The 22635-nt window shown below is 35.4% G+C and overlaps 1 protein-coding gene and 1 long non-coding RNA gene across 2 annotated transcripts in view; one reads left to right on the plus strand and one right to left on the minus strand.

Moving 5' to 3' along the window:
* Positions 1 to 3292: 3292 nt before the first annotated feature.
* HOXB9 (homeobox B9) overlaps positions 3293 to 22635 on the plus strand; it is a gene marked incomplete at its 5' end in the record, with an annotated part of 53805 nt that continues 34462 nt past the window's right edge. Inside the window, one exon of the mRNA XM_081932770.1 lies at positions 3293 to 5416. Coding sequence (XP_081788896.1) covers positions 4885 to 5416 — 532 coding nt within the window. The remainder of the gene's footprint in view (positions 5417 to 22635) is intronic.
* LOC309381600 lies at positions 5185 to 8961 on the minus strand. Its single transcript, XR_014173573.1, has 3 exons — positions 8834 to 8961; positions 7591 to 7716; positions 5185 to 5317 (listed from the first exon to the last, which is right to left on the minus strand). It is a non-coding gene; the product is annotated as an uncharacterized lncRNA (long non-coding RNA).

Genomic DNA, 22635 nt, shown 5'->3' on the forward strand with positions numbered 1-22635 from the left:
AGCGGATAGTCTGATTTTGCCTTGACTGAACAACCTCTTTTAAAAGTCAGGAACTTCAAACATCCTGGCTGATCTTTATTTGGAACCAAAGCATTTGGAGACAAAAGAGATTTGGCATAAATGGGACGAAGGCTGTAGGTTGAGTCAAATGGCCAAGCCCGTTAAACTCTGAAGGATAAGATAGACTCCTATCTTTTAAAAACAGCACTGCTGGAGCATGTCAAGGAAGTCCTAATCTTATATTTCTTTTCTAGTCCAATTTGTCATGACTTTGATCCCATTGATATCCAATTGCCACAAAATCCCTGAAAACATTTGTGGAACCTTAAAGAATAAAAATGGTTAAGGAATAAGCTTCCCTGAATTAGAGTCTAGCCATGGTTTTAGTGATAACTGGGAAGTAAATTCATGCAATTGCCCTCCTTTTAAAACTGGCATTGAACCAGTGTTTGTGGTTAAGAGTTTTTAGGAAGTTCGGACTCAATTTAAACCAGTTTCCCTTGCTTTTTTTATTTTCTCCCAGAGATGGGATACAGATATTTTCTCTTTATTCAAAATTGGGGTGGGAGAAGAGAAAATAAACCCAGCTGCTGCCACCATTTAATTCAGAGGGCTTTCAAAAAAGTAGAGTACAGTAAATGACTCTAAATTTATTAATTAGTAATACTTGGGTACACTTTCTCGATCTGCTGCTCTCCAAAGGTATTAAACATCAACTCCCATAATCTGCAATAGGTACAAGTTTGGTTAAGGCCACTGTAGTTAAAGTGCTTAGTTTGTTTAGTGCCCATGGTCTGAGGGCTAGGGACTGTAAAGTTTACTTCTCTCACACACACACACATACACACCCCAAGTTCTCCATTGTAAAGGAAAAAGTGGAACTAGCTATTGTCTGCTATGTGCAGAGTTTTCCTTCAGTTGGTGTACTTCCTCCCTTCGTTCTGGGAGAATGATCCAAATTTCAACTGTTTTCTTTATTTAAAATAGTCTCCATATTGCACAGGGGGAGTTGTCTTCCCAAGCCTTGCTTTCTCCACAACTTTAATTACTTCTGGGGCAGTAAAGATCTCTTGGCAGGGAAGGCTGAGTATTGTATTCCATCATATTTGGAGGGAGGCACACAGAGGTACGTTTAAGACCAACAGAACTTTAATTTGATCTTCACCTGTACTTTATTGAGGCACTTTTTTTCTATTCAAGGCCTATGCAGATCAGTGCCAAAGTCTCACTGAATTTCAGTGAATTCAAATCCTAAGCTGATCTTGTGGCTTGCAGTGTTTGTTTCCTAGTTTGAGCACTTAAAGAAAAATTTCCCCAAAGGGCAAAAGTCTTTGGATGGCAGTTAGAATAATGTTCTCTGCATTTCCCCCACTTTCTCTCCCCCTCCCTCCCCCCCCCTCTCTCTCACACACCACAAATGTGCAAACATTATAAACATTTGTTTGTGTATTTCTGTGTATGCAACCATTTTGTGTGTGTAAGGCTAATTAGGAAATAGACAGTTAGATCTTCTCTTACACATACAGAACATTCCTCTGAATGTCCTTCAAAGTCTGCATCTGAGGAAAGCAGATATGTTTCGGTACACATCAAGGTACACATCAAACTTTCCCCCAATGAAGCATGCTTGATATGTGCTCACTTAAAATTGTATGTTTAATTTTCTTCCATTTTGAAAATCAAGATGTTAAAATACGTCAGTGTCTCTTCCCATTCCAGCCCACCCCACATTCAATTGTAAAAAGTTTGGGAATTTTCTGAAATAATAGATTGGATCATTTTAATGAAATTCAAACATGACTTTGACTCTCTATTATTTTCATAAGGTGTTACTTAATTTATAGGTGCCAGATTAACTTCAGCAGTTTTTTTCTTGAGAAATTGACATGATCCTCTTTTAGTGGTTATGTGGTATAAGCCTAAATTCATTTATTCTGCAGTGCTGTATGCCTTGAGGCATTCAATGAACTTTCTCCCTAATCAACATCCTTTGTCAACAAACAATCAAGTAAAAATAACTTTGCTGAACTATCAGTAACATACTGTTTTCTGTTCATATATTGTGCAAAGCAAAGACTTTTGAATACAGTGTTGAATAAGGCACAATATCTATCTTCCTATATAAAAATAATCGGCATCAGCTTAGCATTTAATGTGTAACTACATTGCTTTTTGTAGTCATGGTTTATATAGATGCATGAATCCAGTCGAGATTTGCTCAGGAAACCACACCATCAACAAAACTTAATCATGATTATAGTCTCACCTTGAATTCAGAGGGGGGAAAATTCAAATGGAGATAAAAGGCATTTTAAAATTGCAAGAAAGGAATGGGTTTAAAATGTAGGGCTGATCCACATTACTTTTGGTTTTCTGAGATGGAAAAATGTCTCTTCCCACCATAAAATTGTAATTGTTTGCATGATAGAAAACTTGCTGTCCAAAATCTACTATTTACCAACTATGTGTAACAGTGAGATCAGCCTCTATAAATGAATGTGTGCCCTTAAATGTGTGCCTTTCCCGTCTCCTATTTAGTACATTTCACTATTATTAATTCGGATTGATATGATTAATTAATTTATTGGCTGATTTTATTTCATAGATTCTTTTGTTTGCTCAATGTAGCAATATTCACAGCTTATATGAACTTTAGTGTTCATTTCGCTATCATGCATTGAATGACTTCATTGACCTGTGCTTATCAGGAACTATTTCCCCATGAGATTGCACCTTGTTTATGTAAAAGTAATTTTATATAAGTAGAACTTCCTTTCAGAGAAAGTTTGTTTATGATCCAAGACTGTTTCTTCCTGGAACAGTTGGAAAGTTCTGCAAGAAAGTTCAGGCCCGTCCCCTGAAGGATCAGGAACAGTTTCAAGGTGAGGCAGTTGTTTTCCCATGCCCAAGACAATGAAAGGAAAAACAGCCTCAGTTCCTTCATTGTTGTTGAGCTGATGTTCCAAAAGTTTTAATTATTCCTAGAATTGGATTAGATTGCACATTTGGCAATGCTCAGTTAAACAAAACCTTACAAAAGACAGCCCAAATTTCCTATAAATGTACATGGGGTGTTATTCCAAAAGATCAAAATAAACTATATTATTAAGAATGAGAGTTTTTCTAAGCACAAAACCAAGAGCACATCTCACTTTCCTTGGAAATAAGTCATACTTTGTTCATTTTCCTGCTAAATATAGGAAGAAGGTTAATATTAAATTGAGAAAAGATAAGGAGAAAATGAATCTCCCTTTTCATGTGATTCCAATTATTTTAATGGGAAATTATTCTCAATAGAACTTTGCCCTTCATGTATTTTTTTGGAAGTTGCACACATATATTTAATTGATGGATCAGTTTATAGGCTTGTAAATCATTGAATGCAATGAATAAGTAAGTAGATGGCTCTCAGACTTGCCTGTGCCTATGTTTAGAAAGTTGTTTAACACGTGCTTCAGACATTTCAGATTAACCCGCTACTTTTAGTTCCATTCCTTTTTGTCTACATCACATTCCGGTTACAGAGAGCAAATAAGAGAGAGAAGGAACTGATGGTGATCCAATGGGAGTTTTTAAGACAGACTACAGATGGGAGTACAGTTTGAATTAAACGGTATAAATGTAACCCTTCTCAGGCTAATATCAATTGTATAACTCTCTGAAGAACCATATGTGTGAATTCACGGACTTATTTCTACATAGCAAGAACAATATGTGATTTGATATAGGAAGAATATTGGACAGAAATCAGTGGAAGTTGCAACCCCCAGGTGAGAAATGGTCTTCTTGGCATCTCTTAAAGCACAACCTGATCTCCCTACTTTTTTAAAAAAATACAAGAGCACATGCAATTATAGATATGCACATTTACACATTCAGTTGTTAAATATACTTATTTATATTTAACCATTGCTTGATTGCTTCAAACCCATTCCTATTGCACATCCTGCTTTCAGTTCTGAGGAGGAATGGATAATCTGGACAAAAGAGGAATGGAAGAAATTCCCTTGTTTGTCCATTTAAAATGCTCCACCAGGATGTGTCTTCTCGCAGAACATAAGCCATCAAAAGCAACAGTTTTTGTTTTGTTTTTTAAAGCTAAACTTAAACTTGATGATAATGGTCCTGAGAGAAATGGATGACAGGCTTGTTATTACCACAGGTAGAATATACATATTCGGTGTTGTTGTTTACAGCCATTGGTATGCACTCTAGTCTTTCCATTCTAGGCCTAATTTTTGTCCTGTCTACCTGTGGCCGCCTTCTAAGAGCAGCGACATGCAGAGGTGAGGTTCACAAAGGCGCAGATATGCAGACCAGGAATGCAGCACGGTAGATAAGGCCGGGTCAAGTGCCTATCAAAATGTTTGGGGCTCAGACAGGGCTGCGCAATTGGCACCTCCTTTAGATTACATGTCGAGTAAGTGGATGAGCGGCGGGAGGAGTGGCGCGACGGGGATGAATTGCAGCAGACGTCTGCCACGAATGTTTCCCTCCCCCCCCCCACCTCCCTGCTTTCTTCCTTTCTTTTTAAAGAAAAGATGAATCCTTTCGCAAAGCAGTAAAGTTTGCCATTAAAATTGACACCGGGGGATGTCCGTAAAAGCCAAGTCCATCTAGGATTGGTTAGCCCGCCGGAAGTGGCTGGGAGCCCGGCGCATTTTCCAACAGATAAGTGCCCTGCTGGAGGTTCTTCCTCTCGCAGGCACGCACATGTGGGCACCTATCCTGGTGGGTGTAACCCCATTGCTCTCCCGAGGATTTAGCCCTGTGCGACCTGTCGAAGCCAATAGCTGGTCTTTAGAACTAGGCACACGCCATCCTCTGTTTGGGGAGGATTCGCACTGCCGAGGGTTGAGGCGGAGGTTCAATGGGTAAAGAGGCATGAGTCACCCCTCGTCCGGTCTTGGGTACCTTCCTCTCCCTTTCCATCATCCCAGTTGGCGAAGTTCTCCTCATTATGACTTTTTCTCATGTAAAAGCAGCTCTTCTTGTCTGTACGGTCCCGAACGCAAAGACCAGGATTCCTCCTGCTTGGAAGTAGAGGCAGATAAATTTTCTCCAAGTTGTCAGGGAGAAGATCCTCTCCACGAGCTGGAGAGGAAAGAGCCGGTTCTCTTTATTCGCCAAAGTCGAACCCCGAAGACAACTTTCCGGCCCATTTCCCTTCCGAAACTCTCTTTAACTACCTGTCCGAAACAAGTTTCTGGGCAACCCTCATCTACTGCCGACGGAAATCTATCCCGAAGTAGCTTCCCATCTTCTCCTTCATACTTTGCAGATGGAAGAAATTGCGAGGTGTCTGTCCCGCTGAAACCTGTGGGAAGCAAAAGAGAAGGGGATAAGGAAGAAGAGGAAGCAGACAAGAAAGATGGCTTGCAAAAATCGTTCTCTACACTTGATGAAACTTCACCAGGTGGGTCAATTACAGTGGGATAAGAAAGGGAAGAGGAGGTGGGATTCTGCAAAAGTAACAAGGGTGGAGAGGGAGAGGATAACCTTCAAAATAATTGTTTCAGGATTTTTTTAAAGTGTTTGTATGCTTTAACTCTCATAGTGCAAAAGTTAACTACAGGGTTGTACATATAACCCCCAAAACTGGGGCTATGAGGCTAAAATTGTAAAAGCAAGTAGTCAGAAAAAATTTTCCTCTTAGAAAATTAAAAGGGAGATGAGATTGGCTTTCTGATTTGACAAGTGGTGTGAGAGGAAGGAGGCTGGTTAACTGCTATCCCCCTTTCCCCCCTGATCTCGGGGGAAGCAGCTGGCGGGGGAGAAGTCACATTTAAAGCAGTTGAGGACCATACTGATATAAAAATACTATTTAAAAACATGCAATAAAAATGAGATGTGGGAACTAGAAAATGCTGGGAATGAATGGAAAATTTCAGTTAGATCATGCAGAACTGAAGAGACCCATCATGTTGTTGATGATGATGATGATTAATTCCCAGTATTTGATTTCAAGCCTAAACCTAAATCTCTGCATTCCAGAATATGATGCAAAAATGAGACCTGTACTGGATACAAAGAAAGCTACCAAGGGCATCAATCTAAAGAAAAGCTCTCCTGTGCAAACTTGATAAAAATGCAGGAGAGCAAAATATCTGTGGCCCTGAAAAATCTATTCCTTCCAGAAAATTCCTTTGATGCTCGTGCTCTTCTAGTCCAGATTCTGTTAAAAAAAAAGAATCTGGTATGTTATTCCTAAAGATATTTTCCTTGCCATTCACTATGATTGCATTCAAACAATATGCAGGTAATTGAATTAATTCAATGTTTGGCTTTTCATGATACATTGAGCCATAAACTATTGAAATACATGCTAAGGCAAAACACCTCATCCACCTTTACCAACATTAGCCAGTTGAACCAATGAATTTGCTATTTAGCTGACCTGGTTTAGTTATTGTGTGAATAACATCTTAACCACCTGGAAGGAGCAACTCAAGTATCTTTAAACTTGCTAACAATACGTAAACATTTACTGCCCTTTACTTTTTCTGTTATATAGTCAACTGAAGAAATAAAAAAAAATCTGGATATTACAAATAATTGTAAAGAACTTTTTAATTAAAATGTTAATGTCCACTTTGACAAATCATACCGTAACAGTAGTTAAGTATGCTTTAGTTAGGCAGGAATCTTTCATCCCTGTGGTGACTTGAAATGAGAACAAATGGACAGCTGAACAATCCTAAGAAAATCATTCTTCCCTACCCAAGCCCTAATCAACCTTCAGGCAGTGGACTTGAACGGCCACCATCGCCCAAGGCCCAAGCATAGGAGGCCCGCTGCAGTAACGCAGTTCAAAATCAAAGAGAATTTCTAATTGCTATTGACTTGAAAAGGAACTATTTGTCCCGCTCCCTGAGCAGCATTAATGTTTCTTACAAAACTAGAATCTAGAGCTGGGAATTTTGAAGGGCATTCAGAGCTTATTTTTATACAATAATGTGCAGGTATAAGGGGGTACAATATGTTGAGAAAATTTACTAGTAATTGTGATAATTTTTTAAAAATACAAACACACACACATGCATGCAAAAATAGATTGTTTGGGTAAAAGCAGTAAATATGCTCCGCTCAAATTAATAATAATAATTACCAAAGGTAGCTTTATTTTGAATAGCTTATATCCTGTGACAATACCTTTAACACCATCAAATAACAAAACCTGCTTTTTCCAGGTCCTTGGGAAGGAGTCACTAGGCAGACAAAAATGCCAAATTCAGCCTGAGCATCCAGGCTGACTGTGTGATGGACAATACAACCATAATAATATTTTTTATGCTGCCTGACTCTCAGTGATTCTCGGTGATTGACATTTTAAAACAATATTTGAAAGCAAAGAACAATTCAAAATTAATAAAACTGAAACAAGGCAAAAGGACAACAATGACAAACAATATAAACTCAGAGAGAAAGAGAAAGAAAGGGGCCAGTCATCTTCTCCAAAGACCACGTGAAGAGGCAGAACTTTAAGCTCTTTCAGACTCTGAGTAGGGCATTATCCAGATATAGGTATAAAATAACTAATTCTTAATTTTCATTTCTAAGGAAATTTGTGTAAGTTTGAGCTATGCTTACTTTAGTTTTTGGTACAGCTGGTTGGTTCTGTGACTAATATAATCAGAAATTTGACTAATTCGGAATAATTGATTTCCCAATTATTGCTAAGAGTTTTTGCTTCCTGGAATCCAGAGATTAAGTCTCCTGCGAAGGAAAGTAGAAAGACAGTGAGCAGTAAGACCAGAGAGAAGGAGGCAGTAATAATATCTTGCCTAGCCATTGTGATGGAATGGATTTCTAAGGTGCACCTCTTGTAGTAGGCCAGTTTAAGCTAAAAGGAGCTGCTGCACAAGATCATTGCTTTGCATAGTTTGCATTTGAATGATAGAGGAGATAGACTGGAATCCTAGTCCCATTTACTTAAGAAGTAAATTCTGCAAAAGAAATAGGATTCACTTCAGATAAACATTGGGACCAGGCTGTAAGATGGACTTTCTCTATCACTTTCCCTTTCCCAAAATGAGAAAGTGGAAGTAAAGTACAAGATACCTATAAATAAAGGGGTTTTCTTGTATGTTCGTATCTGTGATCTGTTTGTTTTACTTTGGATTTTAGTTTTTTTTCTTTGGTTTCCAAAATCTTTCTCCTAACAAAATCCAAAGAGGAAAAGAAAAAGAAAAATTATGGAAAGAGCATATTATAAACATGTTAAAATTGATCATTCCATTGATAAAAAAACACTTAAGGATGGAAATATAAAACAAACACGAATCCAGCACTTCAGTTGGGCTGATTACATGAAGTTGGATTTCAACCTGAACTTCAGGCTTCTCTAGAGCTGAACTGGATTTAAAGAAAAAAATTGGGTAACATCATGCTCAGGTGTAGGTTTCAATAGGAAACATTTCATACATCATTCCTTATTTATTTAGAGATGAAATCAGTTAAATGTTTTCTTAGAAATCCTCCATCACTCTCAGGTTTAAGAGAATGTTTTTAATTATCCTGATCTATGCTCTTGAACGTCCAAAGTTTTTGGAATTACTTGCAAAATAAAATTACAATTTTTATTTTACAATTGTATTATTCAATTGTAATATATACAATTACAACTGTAATACAATGACAATTAAGTTAGGTTTTTTTTTACTATTTATCTCATTGAGATTTATGTTAGCTCTGACTATTCAGAATATGCATAGAAACCTTGGAGCTACAGGAATATAACTGGCGCTATAAGTTCCCTTCCTTTCATACATAACTTATCCCTTCCGCTAAAAAATTTCTCTACTCGCTGGTTGTTCTCCAAATATTAACAAACCTGAAATAACTAATCTTCTCCGAAACCCGTCTCTCTCGACCCAAACAGACTGGAAATAAGTTCCTCCATTATGGTTTCTCCTAGTGATGTGTGAGTCAGCCATCCTTTAACGGGGAACGGGAGGAATCCAATTTAAGAAAGTTTAAAATGCTGTACAGATGGGGACCGCATTGGCTTCTTCGAATGAGTTGCTCAAAAACATTCTAGCAATTTATGGTGGTGGAAGAAACATTCAAAAAAACAATTTTGCTTATTTTCTACCTGCTGTTAAATTACGTTGGTTTTTTTTTAAAGGGAAGGTTTTGCCCTTAACCATTTTGCTGCAGAATATCCAACAGCCTCATGATTGCTAATTAAAGAAAGACTTAATTGCTTGAATCAGTAGCTTCCAAAGCATATGCAGAAAGCAATTTAATAGGATACTTTAAAAAACAAACTAACTACCATTGAAACAAAACAAACTACCATGAACCTTGAATGGAGCATAATTTCTTTCACTTTAAAATGTAAGTCTTTTCAAAACTTTGACACGTGTTGAATGCAGTGCTATTGAATGGATCAGTAAAGTGCTGTTTGAACAGTTTTAACAGCTGGCAGAATAGTGTTGAACTCATGATAATCAAGAGGTGTTTTTGATAAGTATACATCTCTGTCTCTATTTGCTTTAAAAAATAAGTAAACATGCATGAATTTTAAATGCTTTCTTGAGTTACCTTCATAGTTTTCAGAGATGCAAAGCTAGTTTGTCTAACTATCTCTTAATTTCTCACAATACATCTGGATGTACAGTAGCATTTTAACTACCGTCTTTAGGTCAGAAGGCAATTTAGTAAATAGGTTTGGGGGATCTTAGATGAATATTTACTTGGAGGCAAGACTCACTTATTGAAATTCATACCATCCAAATTAATCTCCCTAAAGATAAAATCTCTCTTGAGACACATTTGCCTCCTGATAACTTCATGGATACATTAGTGTATTCTTTTTCACAACAATAGTATCCAACAATACTAAATTGCTATTGCTGCTTTTGGGAATTTTTCCCCTTTCCAAGTCTTTATTCCTGATATTTCCTGGTGGTCTCCCATCCAAACATTAATCAGATCTGATTTTTCTTACCTTTTCAATATCAAGTTTAGCTATGATATAGGAATGCAAATATAAGACAGAGTGGTGCCAAAAAGAAGCACATTTAATAGTCACAGAACTGAAAGGAAACATTAAGCATCTTATAATTCAACATCATTCTTTGAACATCATAAGATCTTAAGAGTTTATCTTTGGTTAATATAAGGCCTTTGTGCTAAAAACAGTGCTGGGCATTTGACTATCCTGAACCAAAGTTATCTACAAAGGTATAGCAAAGTTATCTTTGTAAACATTTTTGCACTTTTCCGTCTATATCATCTCCCTTTGTTAATTCAAATTTAATTTGAATAGGTTTTGATTCTCATCCTTCCTTTAAAGATGTGCCCATTTAGGATTAGTATACTACAGCTTCACCTGTGCATGATCCTTCAAATATAAATCCTATTGAGTTAAACAGAGTTTCCTCCTGCATAGAAGAGTGAATGCTTACAAAACCGCATCCTGTATCTTTTCATTTAGAAGCAAGTTCCTTCCTGCTGTCCAGTTGAGTTTATTTCTGAGTAATACTACATAGATTTTCAGTTCTGGGACTACAGCTTCAAAGGGAGCCATAAACATAAAAAATTCAAAAATAATAAATACTCTTGAACTTGCTTAAAGAGCTGCCCTGTGAAGTCTTTTAGCTGCTGTGTATTAAATACACAGAGCTTTGATCTCAATCAGAAAAGAGTTCTTGTCTGATGAAAAGATCTCACTATAGGCAGCTTCTGTTTTTGAAATTAACTATTCAGAATTCTTTCCTTTATTTATCTAGGACTGGAAAAAAGAGCAAACAGTTATTGACATCCTAAATTTCCCTTGAAATCGACTTTATGACTTTCTCTTCATACTTAGTTGTAACTGCATTCTTCTGTTGCAACATATTTTTAACAGCATTTTTTTTTTGCATTCATTAAAGGGAAGATCCATGCCCTGTTACAGTTCTTTATAAAAAAAGAAAGGCTCCAAGGAATCACGAGAGAAAACTAAAACTAAAAAGAAAGCATCCTATCCATGTAAAATTATGAGTTCTTCCATTCTCCTAAACCTAAATGCGCAATAACTACGTATTCAAAGCCAGAATTGCATCTTTTGAGATAGTTTTAAAATCAGCATTTTTTTTCACTGAAAACATTATGTTCTTTGCAGTTCTATCTACAGTCAGAGATTCTGTACTGAGTTTAAGCATTATTCCTGAAATCAAGTACAGGTTTATTAGTTTAGACTGTAATAGATACAGGATTTATCTGAAAAATAGATCTTTAAACCTAATAAGGTTATAATTGCTTGTAAACAGATTTAGAGTTGAACTTTTTTAAAAAAAGCTTAATTCATGAAAATGCCCAGAAATAAAAAAGCAAAATATTAAATCCTAAAATTTTGAATTTCAAATACTTAATCTTAAATATTACATGTTTTAACATATCCTTTTAAAAATCATTAATTTATTTTGAGAGAGTGCCCCCCAGAGGTCATTTTAAGTGTTAATTAGGTCAGCAGTTTTGCAAAGCATCAATAGATAAAACAATTGCCTAAAGGATTTGTAAAATGACATCAGAATGAGTTCTAATGAGAAATGTGTAGCCAACCCTTAGGGCCTCACCTGTTTGCAATTTATTTTCAGTTTTTAGATTTATAATTTCACAGGAGATAGTGATAATAGTAAGAAAACCCTTCGTTTCTATGAGTGTAGTTGTCTTGAATGTTAAAATATTAATTTCCCTTTTTCCACAAGTATTGGCTTTATTGTCCTCTAAAAGGAGGCAATAAATCCACATTTTTAAAAGAGAGATATTGAAATTAGTTCCTTTCCACTGCCCTACTAAATTCTTTTGCCAAATCAATTTTGCAGCCACTTCACTTTTAAAGCTATGAGTGAAACTTATTTGTTGCTCATTTCCCTCCCACCAAAGGTACATAGTGGCTATTTCTCTGACACATGATGCTTACTTCAGACCATATACATTTTTTTAACAGGGAGCAAACCAAAATCTAAAACAGTTTTTCCCATTGGCATACCCATCCTGCCATACCCACTGGCTGTGTTGGATTATAGGTCTCATAACTCTTCCCCCCCGCCCTCGCCCCATGGCCAAAATCTGGAAAAGACTATTGGAACTTATTTTACCTACTAAATAAATAACAAAATATTTTCAAAATATTGGAAAGACTTTGTGGAAGCATTTAAAAGCATAAAGTGCTTTTCAATTGTGTAAATTTCTACAGATTTTGGATGTGAGTTTCTAAAATAATAATTTGCTGGGACTTATAGAAATTTTAATGCCATTTTATGCATCTAAACTTTTATTTAATTGAAGTATCAATTAAATAATCCTTCTATGTGTCATAATATTATTCATATTGATTTAAAAGCAATGCTGATATTTAAGAGGACCAGGATCAAGATTCAATATATTTGAAACCTAGCCAAATCACATCTATTGAACAAATAGTATGTGTTTAAAGCTAAGTTTGTTTTATGCCATATATGTGAATTATATTTATTGTTTAGCAGAATAATCTCGAAGAGACAATTCCTTGCTTTCCTTGACTATGTGAAATGACCTAGAATTAAATTCTCAACAGATTTCATTCAGATTAAAACATGAGGAAAATGTAACTTTCCATCTAGCTTTTGCTGAACTGTTGTCACTACTAGCCTAATAGCTGATGAAGCCTATATTCCAAGTCCAAATATGTAGACTTCAACTCGGAATGTTCTCCGTACTGGCCATTATGCCTGGAGAATTAGAAGAGTTGAAATTCATAGATCCGAAAGTTGCTAAGATTGGAAAGTGCTATCCTCACAAATCTTTTTTAGTCTGGTTGTATAAACCTAACCTATGTGTATTATATAAAACATTAGAAATAAGTTACAAGGAAATCTTCTTTCAATAAAATATATTGTCAGTATTTATGAAAATGTGGTTCTTTTTATTACATGAATGTCAACATTGTTTTCTTTTGATGTTTATATTTTTATTTTGTTTATATAATAATTTGTAGACCATTTTATTTTCTTCCCAAATGGAATCAATTAAAATGTGTTGCAATATAAAGGCGCAAACGAGAGTTAGGAGCTGACGTTGCAACAACACGACATGCGATCTTGGAGCTCCAAGATCACAGTCGATACTTTTGCTGCTGGACGGTCCTTTTGGACCTAAACCGTCCCGAAGAGACGGTGACAGGGAAGAGTACTTCCTGCTGAGCTCAGGGACACTGCAAAGTCCCTGATTGATCCAGGAGAATCTCTTTTTGCTGGCGACAAAAGTGCAGCCATTGAAGCTGCTGAAGTTGAGACAGTTCTGGAACGAGAGGAAAACAGAAAGAGAAAGCGTGTCCATCTGGTGAGGAAATCTTATTATTATAAAAGAGACTACCCCCAAAAAAAATTAAAGCTAAATTAAATTTGAAAACAGAAGAGAGTAAGAAGAAATTAAGCTACATTAGACAGTGTGTTATCCATTTTTAAAAATTTTCTTTTATGGATGGAACTTTTGCAAATGTTTCCTATTCTTTAAATTGAATGGATTAGTTTTTCTTCTTCTACTTTTTATATTCTTTTTTTAAATACCTATGGATTAAAATATTTTTCCTTATTTTTATAATGCTGGATTGGATGGGGTTGTTTTTCTTTGCTCCATTTAAAAAAATTGTTTTCTTTAAGCCTGGAATATAAAGAAGATATAAAAGGAACACAAAAGGGCTGTAATAACAGAGGGAAAGGAAGTAACACTGCCACTTGGAGGCTTGGAAGGCTTGGAAATATTGTCTTTCCTTTTTTCTCTTTGATCATTCAACTTTGCATTTCAAGGTTCCTCAGCTTGTTTACAGAGAGTGATAGTGAGAAGAGCATGGGTTGTTTATACAGGTGCTCTTCGGGAGCTTTATTGGCAGCTAGAGTGGGGTGAAAACAAAGCCTTGTCTTGAAAGATTATCAATGAACTTGCTTTAAATTTAATAGAAAGTTTTGAATGCCAGAGTGGCAGTGTTTACAAGTTGGAAGAATGGCACAACATGAAAAAGAAACCTTAACATTGCAAAATATTATGTTTGAAATTCAAAAATTATTAGAAGTAACAAAGAAAATTGAGAAGAGATTGGAGAACATAGATCTTAGAACAGTAAAATGTGATGGAAAAATTGAGGATGTTCATCAACTGAAGAAAGAGGAGATCAAAGTTCTAAAAACTGAAGGAAAAAATAAACAAAGAGACAAGAAAATTGTTGATACTGACAATGAACTGAGCGTGGTTGGAAATGGAAAGAGTGGAATATGGAAAGGGGAGATAGATGGACTGAAGCTCTACCCCAGATTTCAAAGTATAGAAGAAGAAAAGAGAGAAGAATTGATGGAACTAAGGAGAGAAATCTTGTCAGAAGCACTAGTGATAACCAAAGATAAGCTGATCGAAGAAGCAGTTGGAGGGTTTTGAGTTTATACAAGATATGCAATAAGCAATAAGTTGCAAAGAAAAGTCCATACAAAACTTACTAAGGAAATAACCAGAATACTATTGCCACAAATGGCAAGAGACATAAGACTGCACTGTTATTGGAAAGACACAGGTTGATGTAATGAAAGCTTATAATAATAAATTAAGTCAAATATAGTTAAATTTAGAGCATTATGTATAAAATGAAGTGATAATGGATATAGTTAAATAAATGATTGATAATGATAATAATGCATATATATTGGCTTGAAAAGAGGAAATTTAATATAAATTGCAAATGGTGACTACGAAAGGAGGTTTAGAAACTCTGTTATTAAATATAACCAATTTTTATTTAGAACATGTTATAAAGATGTAATGTTACTGGACGATATTGGGAAGAGCTAATGGAATGCCATTATGTGCATGCTTTAAATCTGGAATATTTTATATAAAAGGACATAAAAACAATTATATTCAAATATAGGTTCAGATATGATGATAGTATTATATATATATATATAATATATATATAGTTTACTTGGACTTCAGTAAGGCTTTTGATAAGGTAGACCATAACCTACTACTAGATAAAGTAGAAGAATGTGGGTTAGACAGCATCACCACCAGATGGATTGGTAACTGGCTGACCAACCGCACTCAACGTGTAGTTCTCAATGGAACTGCATCTACATGGAGGGAAGTATGCAGTGGAGTACCCCAAGGCTCTGTTTTAGGCCCAGTACTCTTCAACATCTTCATCAATGATTTGGATGAGGGAATAAATGGGGAACTCATCAAATTTGCAGATGATACCAAGCTGGCAGGAATAGCCAACACTCCAGAAGATAGGCTTAAGATACAGAAGGATCTTGACAAACTTGAACATTGGGCACTATCTAATAAAATGAAATTCAATGGTGAAAAGAGTAAGGTTCTACATTTAGGCAACAAAAACGGAATGCACAGGTACAGTATAGGTGATACCATACTCAGTAGTAGTAACTGTGAAAGGGATCTTGGAGTCCTAGTGGACAACCATTTAAATATGAGCCAGCAGTGTGCAGCAGCTGCCAAAAAAGCCAACACAGTTCTAGGCTGCATCAACAGAGGGATAGAATCAAGATCACGTGAAGTGTTAATACCACTTTATAATGCCTTGGTAAGGCCACACTTGGAATACTGCATTCAGTTCTGGTCGCCACGATGTAAAAAAGATGTGGAGACTCTAGAAAGAGTGCAGAGAAGAGCAACAAAGATGATTAGGGGCCTGGAGTCTAAAACATATGAAGAACGGTTGCAGGAACTGGGTATGTTTAGCTTAAGAGAAAGAAGGACTAGGGGAGACATGATAGCATTATTCCAATATCTCAGAGGTTGCCACAAAGAAGAGGGAGTCAAACTATTCTCCAAAGCACCTGAGGGTAGAACAAGAAGCAATGGGTGGAAACTAATCAAGGAGAGAAGCAATTTAGAACTGAGGAGGAATTTCCTGACAGTGAGAACAATTAATCAGTGGAACAGCTTGCCTCCAGAAGTTGTGAATGCCCCAACACTGGAAGTCTTTAAGAAGATGTTGGATAGCTATTTGTCTGAAACGGTATAGGGTTTCCTGCCTAGGCAGGGGGTTGGACTAGAAGACCTCCAAGGTCCCTTCCAACTCTACTATTGTATTGTATATATAAATATATTTGATTTAAAATATATGATTTGATATGAATTGTAGGTGATGACTGTGGAAGGGATGCACGAAGGTTTTTGTTACCAATCGACACACTTTTTACAATTTATAATGGAAGATGGTTTTGTGGGGTTTTTTGTGTGTTTTGTCTGTTTGTGTTTATTTATATATATATATATATATATATATATATATATATATATATATATATATATATATATATATATATATATATATATATATATATATATATATATATAAAATAAGGGCGCAAAGATAAAAAGTGAATAATTTATTGAACTAAACTAAACTAAATTAAACATTACAATAGGAAAAAAAACTTAGAGAGATAAAACCAAGAATCCAGCAATGGTGGCAGCATCTGTTTGAAAAATAAATATTTGCAGTTAGGAAGGATGAGAAATTTTAGGAGCAGTGAGTTACAAATAAAATGGGTAATTCTTCTTTTAACCATTTTTTAATGTTGCCATTAAAATGGCAGCTATTAAATGTAAAGTATTTCTCAAATGAAGACCATTAAAGAAAAGGAGACATAGGTGATCTTAAAGCCTAGGTAGCTATTCACAAAAAAGATCTTATAATCAGAATTTTCAGATATTGAAGCTACATTATTTAAAATTCCAAAAGTAACAGTATTACTTTTCACTGTTTGGCTCTGATTATTACTTTGATGGGGTATCTGCTAGAGTAAAAACATTTTAAGATTTCAATCTTTGCCCAAATCAACATTTTAGCATCTGTATTCTGCACTACTTCAGATTTCTGGAAAGCTGTTGAATGTGGAATGCAATTTAACAGTCTGTAAAATGTGTGTAAGATCATACTTAGTTCTGATTGCATTGAATCAGAAGCACTAGGCCAGTGGTGGGCAACCCGCGGCTCGGGAGCCACATGCGGCTCTTTACACCCTTTAATGCGGCTCTTCTGTGTGCCGGGTGCCCACTCCCCTCCCTCCTCTCGGGCTTTGGAGGGAAGCTTCTGCAAAAGCCCGGGCGAGTGACAACCAATTTTGGTCCTATGACTGCAGAATGCTGCAAAATACCATAAATGCAGGCCAGTTGTTGAGTGTTTCAAATGTGATTGGAACACTCAACAAGGTGACCACACTGTGTGTGTGTGTGTGTGTGTGTGTGTGTGTGTGTGTGAGAGTGAGACAGACAGACAGAGAGAGGAACAGAGAGAGGGAGTGAGGGAGGGAATCAGAGAGAGACTGACAGACAGACACACACACACACACACACACACACACACAGAGACAGAGAGAGGGAGGGAGGGAGAGAAAGATAGACAGACAGAGAGAGAGACACACACAGAGTGAGTGATTAAGTGAATGAGTGAGAGACAGACACACCCACATACACAGAGTGACAGAGAGAGAGGAAGGGAGGGGAGAGAGACAGAGGGAGAGACAGAGACAGACACACACACACACAGAGTGAGTGAGAGACAGACAGACACACACACACACAGAGTGACAGAGATGGGGGAGGGAGGGAGAGAGAGACAAAGAGCCAGAGAGAGAGAAAGAAAAAGAAAAAAAGAAAGAAAGTGGGAGAGAGATGAAATTAAAAACAACAACATACAAACCTGACTTACTCAAACTATCCAAGGAAATGCAAGGCCAATGTTCACATTAGTGGTTGTGACTTTGTCAGTCAATGTCAGGATGTAATTTTCTCTACATTGTAAGGCAAATTTTATGGAATTTAACGTTATCGATAAATAATATTGTTCTAAAGTTTTTGTTTTATTAGTTGTGTTATTTGTATCCTCCCGACCTATGTGGATACTTGCATGCAGAATATTCTCAATAAAAACTTATTGAAACTAAAAACAGTGTACCATCCTATGTATTTTCGGTTTTAAAAATGTGGCTCTCAAAGTAAATTTCAATCGTGGTTTTGGCGAGATTTGGCTCAGTTGAAAAAAAAGGTTGCCCACCACTGCACTAGGCAAACCAACCAAAGATAGGCTAAAATTTTTCAAATTGCAGTTGACATCTAAACATCTAAAACAAGTCCAAGTCCCAAAAGCTTGCTTTGTGTGAGGAATAGTTATTATATGCAAAGATGTTTGCTTGGAAATTCTTAAGCACTGTGAAATATCAGTAATAAAGTATGACAAATTGAAATATTACATGTTTAAACATAAAGCTCTAATATAATGATATTAAATTTGCTCTAGGTATAATTTAATTTAAATAAATCTTTCAGTGATTGTATTATCAGAATTATCATGGAAGAACTTTTATATGAATTTTGTAGAGAAGTACAATTAACACTTTTTATAGAGAAAATTTTGTGAACCAGAACAGTTCGAAAGCAAGTACTGTCACTATAAAATGTGATACTGCTAATTTATTTTGGGAAGTGCATGTATTATTATTATGTAACTATCTTCCCCAATTGGTGTCCTTTCTGGATGTGCAGTGTAGACTTTAATTCTCAGAATTCTCAGCAATGAGAATTGAATGCAAAGACTCAGAATAAGTTAGCTCTTATAGTGAGTAGGCGTTGAGTTATATAACAACATTATCCAGCTACTGGGATGAAGATGAATGAATAATAATTGACCTTCCACTTCTGAGAACATAAAATCAATGAATGAATAATAATTGACTTTCCATTTCTGGAAACATAAAATCAAACAGTTATCCTTTGAACCTCTTCAGATTTAATTGAAGTTTATGTTACCAAAAGCTAGAGATAATTTTAGATGTTCTATTAAAGAAAAGTCAAGATAAGGCACAATAATTTTATTGAGTAGATTTAAGATAAGGTACTTCCAGAGACTACAACTTCATTATAATTAAATAATCTTTCCCCCTATAAGATCTCACTCTAGATTGGCTGAATTCAGTATTTTCTGTTACATGAAAGCAAACATAATCAACCCTAAAAAAAATGATTAACTTTCATGGTTTGAACATTCCTTCCTTTCCTACCCATTGTTTTCTACATAACATACAACGTCAATGATGAATTCTATATAACTTGTATTACTGTTGTGATGTTGAATTGCCTTAATGAAAATGTTATATGTCATAATTATTAACAGTGGAACTGGATGCTAATAGTTATTATTTAACTCATGTTATTGAGATTTTTTTGTTTGCTTATTGCTGTCACTTTATAACTTGTTGAAGTCAGCATAAGCTGGTCTAGAAGTGTAATAAATAATAAATGCGTTTAAAACTATTTGATTTCATCAGAAAGGGAGAAAACTAGCCAAGGAAGCACTGGTTAATTTGGGGAGTTCATCAAAAATTATTAAAAGGATTACAAATGCCTGGATGAATTCTTCATATCTCTCTTCATTGCAGAAAATCTAGGAGAGGAAGTAACGCTTGAACAGACTTTCCCAGAAAGTAGAACTATGGAACAACCATCCTGATTAAATGACCTTAGTAGAGATGACTGAAGAATTGGCTAGCCTGAAAATCATACTAAATCAGAGATTGCTTAATTACCATGTCTGTATTCATAGAGAACATCAAGTCATACACTGGAATGGCTGAGTTCAGATGCTGCACTGTGTCAGAAACAAGTCACATTGTAGGTCAGATGGTATCCATTAAAAATTAAGAATCCAAATGTGAATATGCTTAGTTTCTGACCAAAAAGAGAGCATACTGTCTTTTCTTTATGCTACAGCTGCATTCCTTGAAAAGCTTACATAAAGCAAGATCAATAGAAAATGAAGGGTTGTGAGTCATGGTAACCTATGTGCATTGACTGATATGTTTATAAATTGTAGAGCCTTTTTCTTAAACACTACATTTTTTCAAACATGTTTTCTTCGTTGACACATGCTCTTTATATAGTGAAAGCATTTTTGTCATCTTTTCTGTAGCTGTATTTCTAATGTGCATGATTATTATGACAAAGAGGTAGAATGCATCATGAATAATATCCACATTCTTTATTATTGTTGTCCACATAATAAACAATTCTAGCTGATTTGCTGAAGTTAAAACCTTGTTCTAAGGCTCTGGATCCTTCACTCGCTTTAGTCCAACTAGGTTTCTAGTATTACGTAAGTCATTTTCCTTCTCATTTTGAGAAAGAGGGTTAGATTCAACTTTTCATGATAAAGTTCCCATAGTAAGAGGAGCAGTTATTGCTGATGAAGAACTGGGTGAAAGATATGAGCAGGCCTGAGGAGAGGAGCGTGCAGCCGGTACATTATTCTAGGGCCCATGGAGCTCAAAGGGGAACCATGAAGTGGATTTTTTTTTTTAAAAAATTACAAAACCAATTTTTTAAAAGCAAAACAATATTGGATATACACTTCATACTCTACACTTTGTGTCTTCAGCAAAACCGCCTTGCAGCCTTGTTTGACATAACCTTTATTAATCTGAAACTCCGTGAACAGTTATATATGTAATTTATTGAATTTTAATTTCATTACTTATTAATTTAAGTTTGCAAGTTCAGTTTCATTTTGTTTATGAATATATTTTATATTTCCTTTCCTTTTATGAATAGTTATGAAATGTCATCTCAAAAATGCAATGAAAAACAGAAAAATGTGTGCATGTATAGATGTGGGAACCCATATTAGTCTTGTTCCAGCACTTAATAATCCTCTTGGCGGCCTGGATATGAGACTAGGACAACTTTATAATACGTTTGAAAGATGTGCGTGAGGACAGAAAAGGGGTTTGGCAGGAAAATATTCAAGTAATTTTGGTAGAAAGAAGTCTTGATGTATTTCTAGATCTTTGATGCAAATTGATTTCACTGGCGCAAATCATATAATAAAAGCGTGTTCTTTTTCATGTTAAGCAAATTCTGGGACAAAAAGTGATTAATTTTTTTCATGTTAAGCAAATTCTTGTGCAAAAAGTAATTAGTTACATAATGGCAAATTCACATAAAGCCAAATTCATATAAAAGAAGGAGAATCAGTCTATAGAAAATGGGAAGAGGGGTAGTTCATTAAGGAGCTATAGCCCAATTATTTTTAGACAAATTGTTTTAAGTTAAATGTAGTGAAAAACATTATTAATAATAAAATAGGGTTAGATTTGTTCAAAAGAAAAGCCAAATAAATCAATAGACAAATAGATAAAAAGGCTAGCTGTGTTATCATAGAACTGACATAGCTATTCTACGACTGTTTTAGAAGTAAGTCTTCTACCAAGAGATTGCAAAACAAAGGATGTTGGGGAAAGACTGAATTTTGTGACAGATCAAACATAATCAGGGATTTTAAAAATGTATTTTAAATGTATGTAAATTATAGTGTTGCAAAAATTGCACTCTGACCTACTACAGATTATCTGATGATCTGGTAAACTATTAGATTTTATTTTTGAAAATCCTAGAGGATGTGACCAGTCACAAGTGCCAGCTCACTGTAAGAATTATCTCTATTTTCATGTATCACAGAAAGAAAATTTTAATAACCTATAGATAAATTAGTCAGACACCGACACCCTGAAGATTCTAGATCAGATAATTAAAGGCTTATTTTTTAAGCACCTTGAAAACAATGTAATTAGATCAGCATGGAATTGTCAAGAACAAATCTTGCCAGGCAGTTAATTCATTTTTTTGATTGGATAATTTCATTAGTAGATTGTGGGAATACTGATGACATAAAATACCTTGACTTCAATAAACAAGCGACAGTAAACAAATACCCAAGACATGGTGCTGCTTAGCAAGTTAATTAAGTGTGTGCTAGATAACATGACAATTAAGTAGATGTATAGCTAACTCAAAGATCGTATTTAAAATGGTTCATTAATGGTTTCTCATCAAATCGGAGAGAGAGCTATCAAATTAAGCGACACAAGATTCAGTAATCAGTCCTTTGTTCTTCAATATTTTTAATGACTTGGTTGAAGAGGTAGAGGGTATGCTAATCATATCTGCAGGTAATACAAAATTGGGTAGAATATATAATTCCCAATTATAGGAATAAAATACTAAATGGCAGAAATGCCAAAAGACAAAAGTAAGTAAATGTCCTGATTGGTTGGAATCAAAAGCTGAAAATAAAAGAAGTGACAGATGGAATTATTTACAGAGGAAACAAAATCAGATATGCAATTTATGTGTGGAGTGTATGTGGCTTGGTAATAGTATCTATGAAAGTGATCTTGGAACAGTTGATTTTAAACCAAATATGAACCAGCAATATGATTTGGCTGTAAGAAAAATACAAATACTACCTCTTCTCTGATCATGCTTATTTCTCTCATATCAAGTCTGATGCTTAGAATTGCACCAGATATACTTTATGCTTCAGTGTTTCTCAGCTATGGCAACCTCAAGGTACGTAAATTTCAATTCTCAGAATTCCCCAGCCAGTGTATCTGTGTATGTATCTATCAGAACAATGATAGATTTATATATATATTTTCTTGAAGTAAGTACCAGTACACTTAATTGTACTTAACAATTAAGCCATGGTTTCTCAGTCTTGCCTACTTTAAGATATGTGGATTTCAACTCCCAGCATGCTGGCTGGGAATTCTGGAAATTGCACACACCTTAGAATTCCAGGACTGAGAAAAACAG

Source organism: Natrix helvetica (assembly GCF_964273705.1).
Source record: "Natrix helvetica genome assembly, chromosome: Z".
In the NCBI taxonomy this organism is placed as follows: domain Eukaryota; kingdom Metazoa; phylum Chordata; class Lepidosauria; order Squamata; family Natricidae; genus Natrix; species Natrix helvetica.